The sequence below is a fragment of the Lonchura striata genome, chromosome 4 (genome assembly GCF_046129695.1).
Source record: "Lonchura striata isolate bLonStr1 chromosome 4, bLonStr1.mat, whole genome shotgun sequence".
Classification (NCBI taxonomy): domain Eukaryota; kingdom Metazoa; phylum Chordata; class Aves; order Passeriformes; family Estrildidae; genus Lonchura; species Lonchura striata.
In genome coordinates, this window is record NC_134606.1 from 50,383,794 (window position 1) to 50,390,710 (window position 6,917).

General features: G+C 46.3%; 1 protein-coding gene across 1 annotated transcript; it reads left to right on the forward strand.

Moving 5' to 3' along the window:
* The first annotated feature begins 861 nt into the window (after window positions 1-861).
* Window positions 862-4,598, forward strand: LOC144246226 (uncharacterized). The gene is made up of 2 exons (XM_077782962.1): window positions 862-923; window positions 2,884-4,598. Exon 2 carries the CDS (start codon window positions 2,891-2,893, stop codon window positions 4,247-4,249), a length of 1,359 nt encoding a protein of 452 aa, XP_077639088.1. The 5' UTR covers window positions 862-923; window positions 2,884-2,890; the 3' UTR covers window positions 4,250-4,598.
* Window positions 4,599-6,917: the final 2,319 nt, after the last annotated feature.

Sequence of the window (6,917 nt, forward strand, 5' to 3'; positions counted from 1 at the left end):
GGTGGACCAGTGGCCCCTTGTGGAGGAGAAATTAAAAGCGCTCCATGAATTAGTAGAGGAGCAGGTCCGCCTGGGGCATTTAATACCCTCCACCAGCCCCTGGAACACTCCTGTCTTTGTTATTAAAAAACCTGGCAAAGACAAATGGCGCCTGCTCCAAGACCTGCGCAGGGTCAATGAGGTAATCGAGGACATGGGCCCCCTGCAGCCTGGCCTTCCCTCACCCTCCATGCTTCCCCGGGATTGGCAGCTCGCAGTCATTGACATCAAGGACTGTTTTTTCAACATCCCATTGTATCCCGGAGATGCCCCCAGATTCGCGTTCTCCGTCCCTTCCATCAATAGGGCGGAGCCTTATAAGAGGTACCAATGGGCCACTTTGCCCCAGGGAATGAAAAATTCTCCGGTGCTCTGCCAAACTTTTGTGGCCCAGGTGCTTTCGCCGATCAGGAAGCTGTTCCCTGAAGCGATCATCCTGCATTATATGGATGATGTCTTGATCTGCGCTGAAACACAAGCTTATCTGCAGATCACACTTTCCAAAACTGTTAAAGCCATTAAAGCTGCAGGGTTTGAAATTGCTGAAGAAAAGATCCAGCTGTCAGCGCCATGGAAGTATTTGGGCTTTCACATTACGGGAAGGACTGTCGCACCCCAATCTGTCACCGTCAAAGACAACCCACGGACCCTGCGGGATCTCCAGCAGATCTGCGGTACCATCACGTGGATCCGACCTCTCCTGGGACTCACCACGGAGGAGCTGGCGCCGCTCTTCAACCTGCTACGAGGAGATGGCGACCTAGCTTCCCCTCGCGAGCTAACACCTGCCGCCAAAGGAGCCCTGGAGAGAGTCGCTGAGGCCATACGATCCCGTCAGGCCCACCGTGTGGATCGGCTCCTTCCCGTCACCCTTGCCATACTGGGTAAGTGCCCAAACTTCCATGGTCTGCTTTTTCAATGGGACGCTGGGCGGAAGGACCCACTCCTTATCATTGAGTGGCTGTTTCTCCCGCACCAACCAGCGAAAACTATTTCAACTCCTGCAGAGTTAATAGCTAGGATAATAATAAAAGCCAGACAACGCCTCCGGACCCTCGCAGGGTGTGACCCGGCGTGCATTTACCTACCTCTTAATTTGGAACAATTGGAATCCCTGCTTCAGACAAACGAAAGTTTGCAAATTGCTTTAGACAGTTACCCTGGACAGATTTCCATTCATTACCCTAAACATAAAATATTCAAAGACACGTTATATTTGGCCCCAAAGTCATTCAAAAATAAAACACCTATTAAAGGTGCTCTCACGGTGTTCACCGATGGGTCGGGAAAATCCCACAAATCGGTGATCACTTGGAAGGACCCGGAGAGTCAGAAGTGGGAGTCTGACATCCAACTGGTTGAGGGTTCCCCCCAGATCGCAGAACTTGCTGCGGTCGTGAGAGCATTCAAAAAATTTCAGCAACCTTTCAATCTGATAACAGATTCGGCTTATGTTGCCGGAGTAGCAGAACGGGCAGAACACGCCCTGCTCAAAGAAGTTCAAAACAAACAGTTATTCGATTTGCTCACGGAATTAATCTGGCTGATCTCCCACCGAGAGCAACTCTATTATATTATGCACGTCCGGGCTCACACAGACCTGCCAGGAGCTATTGCAGAGGGGAACCGGATGGCCGACCTCCTTGCAATGACATCTCATTACTCTGCACCTGCACTTTCATTAACCTTACCAGACATTTTTGCACAGGCAAGGCTCAGCCATGCGTTTTTCCATCAAAATGCACCTGCCCTTGCCCGACAATTTAAAATATCAAAAGAACAAGCCAAAGCCATACTAGCCACATGCCCAAGCTGTCAGTCCTTCGCCCTTCCACCGCTGCCAACGGGGATAAACCCCCGAGGGTTGGCAGCATTGGAGCTGTGGCAAACAGACATCACTCACTATAATCCTTTTGGCCGCCTGAAATACCTGCATGTGTCCATAGACACATTTTCTGGGGCCGTGTTCGCGTCACTCCACACTGGTGAGAAAACAAAAGATATCATCAAACATCTATTCATGGCATTTGCCACATTAGGAGTCCCAAAAGCCATCAAAACGGACAATGGGCCTGGATTCACCTCGACAAGATTCGCACAATTTCTACAACAATGGGGAATTGCCCATTCCACCGGCATTCCCCATAACCCCACAGGACAGGCAATAGTGGAACGCTCCCACAAAGAGTTAAAAAGGCTGCTAGAACAACAACACGATTCGGCTCTGGCCATGACACCAGTTGAAAGATTATGCAAGGCACTTTATGTTCTTAATTTCTTAAATTGTTCTGACCGAGAGCCGAATCCCCCTGCACTCAGACACTTTTGCAATAACACCAGGGCAGTTTTGAAAGAGCGTCCGCCAGTCCTCATCAGAGACCCAGAATCAAAAATCATCTCAGGGCCGTACCCTCTGATAACGTGGGGGAGAGGGTACGCTTGTGCTTCCACAGCCCAGGGTCCCAAATGGATTCCTGGAAAATACGTCAAACCGTACCTGGAGAGCACTACCACAGACCCCCCAGCGAGGAGCAACCCAGCGACCCCATCACAATCACCACCAGATAATGCAGTGGCGTGGCGACGGAGAAAAAAGAAGAGGACCGGAAGACCACCCAACATCGTCTCCCGGGTCCTCATCACAAGGACATACCTACCTCTGCAAGACTTAACAACTTCCGCCACCCCATCCCCTCCTGTGCCGTTCCCTCTACCCTCATACCTAACCCGTCATCCCTTTACCCCTCCGTCCTGAAATTTATTTTTATTTTAACCCAAAAGGGGGAGCTGGGGGAGGGGAGGGAACCAAATGTATGTTGGTAATATTGTTTTGTTTAATTTTAGTACTAGGATGGCTGCCAGAACATCATTCACCCAAAAGAAACAACAGAAGATGTCCCACTGCGCCCAGCTGGTTGCAGCCACGCTTTCCATCCTCCTGTGGCTGCATGTAGCAGATGGCTGGGTGGTACCACAGCCGAAAGAAAACGTCTGGATCACGCTGGCAAAGTCCTTGCAGCAGGATAACCTATGTCTGGCCATGGGCAACGTGGACAATCCCCTGTCCACTTGCCTGGTAGGGGTCCCCTTGGTAGCTGATGATTGGCCGGTATCCAATTCCGACCTGCTCCGAACCACGGGTAGGAGGCCTAACCCGGTCGATACTTGGGATGAGTGGACCAAAATTTTGCCCAACAGCAAAGAGGAACCCCAAGAATTGGACTTACTGGTGTCCTCCACAGCTAGATATTGTGTCAAATTCTATTATAGGAGGCCAAGTCAAAATTGGCACGGAATTGACTTGGCCAAAGACACATACCGGAAAGATGTAACACCTATCAGTAAAAAATATAACAGCCAAACCTGGTGCAATTATACTAGCCAGGTGATTTCGGTTTCATCCACTCATCCCAAGACATTGCTCAGGGGAATGTTTCTTATCTGTGGGGACAGAGTATGGTCGGGAATTCCATCTCGGCTCCAGGGAGGCCCATGCAGCCTTGGCAAGCTTGCTACCCTCACTCCAAACAGAACTCAAATTCTAGATTGGAAAAAAGAAAGACAATTGGCACGCACCAAAAGATCATATGCTCAATTCGACGAAAATTGTGACTCCGAAATTTACGATTGGGGAAAAACAAAGAGGGTCGCTGTATCCATCTTTTTACCATGGTATGCAGCAGCTAAGGCCCTCGGTGAGCTTTCTCACCTAGAGTGTTGGATAAGTAAGCATGCCAACGCCTCGTCTGCCGCCCTCTCCGATCTTCTGGCAGACCAGCAAACCACCAGGCAAGCCACATTACAAAACAGAGCGGCTATTGATTTCCTGCTGCTCGCCCATGGCCACAGCTGCGAGGACTTCGAAGGATTGTGTTGCTTCAATTTAACATCACGGAGCACTTCCATCCAAGCCAACATCCAGCGGATCCGGACCGAAGTACAGGACATCAAAACGGAAACTTCGGCTGTGGACCCCGTCCACAAACTATTGATGCAGTGGGGCATTCCCGGGTGGGCAGCCTCCATTTTAAAAGGACTCTTTTGGATTTTCATAATTGTCCTTCTCATTTCAGTTGCCTTAACCATCTTCAAAAAGACACTTACCAAGACTTTGGCAAATATTTATTTAATTAACAAGAACGGGGGAGATGTGGGAGGGGACTTGGGAAACTGTCCCCCCGAATTACCCTGGGAGGTGACAGGTGTGTAGTTCCCTGCCTCCCCTGTTATCAATCAGTATGTCTGTCATCCCTTGGTGCTAGAAAATTCTTTGTTCTTTATACCTCCATTGGTTCCTTCCCTGAAGCCGCTCCTTCCCCTTACCCTCATTGGTTATAACCCTGCCACTCGACCCTGACTCTGCCCCCGAAGCCTTCCTTCACTGAACGCTTCATGCCTGGACCCTCCCTCTCTTGTCCCCGTTATAATCCCGATTCCGCCCCCTGTTCGAGGCTCTCAGAGCGAGCTCCCTCCCGGAGTGGTTGTTTTCCCTTCGCTCCCTGAATTGCTGTTCCTCAATAAACCCTCCTGGAATAAAGCCGCCTGTGTGCCGTCCCGCCTTCATAGAGGAAGATTTCATTACGCTATCCGGCTTTCGAGGACTCAGCTCTCTGACAAGCAGAGTGGTCAGAGACCCAGAAGCCTCAGGGAGTCAATGCAGGTTAATGAAAAGAAGGTCATGCTTCACATATCCAATTAACTTCTCTGAGAAGGAGAGGTGGTCTAAGTGGGACTTGACAGGGGTAAAGAAAAAGATGTAAAATGTTATGATTTCAGGAAGGCTTTGTGACACAGTACCACCAAAAAGGCAAGTGAGTTTCATTAGCCAGTAGGGGATTGATGGTGGAATTAGTCACTGGATAGAAAGGGGCTTGGAGCTTGGATCACGATGAGCAGCAAACTGCTGTTCACTGGTTACCAAGAAGTGATGAATGAGCCACTGCAGAACTGGTGTCCAGACTGGGTCAGCTTTAAGCACAAGGGAGAACTCGAAGCAGAGCAGAAAATGAAGCATTAACACTTGTAGTAAACAACAATCTTGTTCTAGACAATTGTCATCAGTGTGCAAAAGAGATCTGGCTAGAATTTAATTAAAATGTAGTTTCCTTTTCTAACATATTAAATTATAACCTAATGGAAATTTTATGTTAAAAAATGAGAGAAAGATAAAAAAAAATATTTTATTTTAATTGCTTCAAGCTACAAGTCCTGCTGCATCTGAAAGTTGTGTTAAAACAAGATAACAGAGTTGCTGGAATATTAGAGGTTTTCAGGCCCAATGCACAATAGGTGCTAATGATTATGTACCTTTAAATATTGAGAGCAGACTTAAAAGTTTTCACAGCACATGGATTCCTGAGCTCCAGGAAATACTGAATAACTGAAAAACATGAAGTGTGAAACAGAGTCATTGCTTTATTTTGAGATTCCCTTGGAGTGTGTGGAGACACAGCATTATGCTTGTTGTTGGACATTGTTTTTTACTTTAGGGAAGGTATGAGGTGTTTCTGTCTGCATGGGTTAGTGCTGACCCCTTCTTTGGTAAAAATAAAGGATATTGAAAAATATGGTGCAGAGTAGTGTTCCTCTAAAAGATTACATATGTTGTCAGCTATGGTGCATTGGAAAATCTGTGTGAGACAAGAATTTTGTGCTGGATGCCTATGTTCAACTGCTGGCTTTCTTTCCTGGTGCTGTAGCTTTCTGTAGAAGTTGTATCCTGGACAGGCAACAGGCCCAAGACTTTTATCTGTTTACCCTGTTGTGATATTGATATTATGCTGCCAGTAACACATACAAATTAGGATGAGACTTTTCTAAGCATTTATATTTGATTTATCTGTGCTCCTTGCTGAAAGTCTTCAATTGGACAAAAGGATTTCTAAAAATTCAGCACTAATGGCTTTTTTCTTACCTTTGGTGGTATGCGTAGATGCAAAATCTGTTGATTTATTTCAGTGATAGTTATCCATAAATAATCAAGGGCAAAATTGGCTCCAAAACCTATAGAAGTGATACCATGGGTCTGTGGGAATTAGAAACCTCAGTCTGATATTCTTCTCACCACTGCAGGGGAATGGAAATGACAATAAATAAAATAAAAGATGTACAATTTGTGAGTTGAGGTATAGACAGTGTAATAGGACAATAGAAAGGGAAATAAATACTAATAACAAGAAAAACAACAACTATAAAAGAATTAGAATATAGAAAGCAAGTGATGCACAATGAAATTATTCATAACCCACCAATAGATGTCCAGTCAGTTCCTGAGCAGTGCTCCTCAGGAATCTTTCTTCCTACTTTATATACTGAGCAAGGCACGATATGGTATGGAATATCCTTTTGATCAGTTTGGGTCAGTTATCCAGGTTGTGTCTCCTTCCCAGCATCATGTGCCCTCCCTGACTTTCTCTCTGGAGGGAAGCATGAGAAGCTGAAGAGTCCTTAATCACTGCTTAGCAATAACCACAACATCAGTGTGCTACACACCTCGTTGCCTCTCATCCCAAATACAAACCACTCTATACCACTATCAATAAGCGTATTAACTTTATCCTGCCTAAACCAGGAAACAGGGGTGTATTTCTGCACTCTGTGCTGTTGTGAAAGCTGCAATCCTAAATGAAACTCTTCATCCTAGTAAAGTTTTCTTTTCCTTTTTGCAGAGTAATAACATTCTAGTGAAATGTGCTTGGCTTGGCACATTAGTATGGATCTTTGTATAGCCACAGAAGACTGTTTTTAGGCTTTGCAAAGTACTTAAGGTGAATATCTCTTCTACTGTGGTATAAGCTGACCTTCAGTATATCCTCTCAGTTTGAGAAACTTCTGTTGTGTCTTAATTGACTTGTGCTCTGGAGCTGTGAGAAAATTAA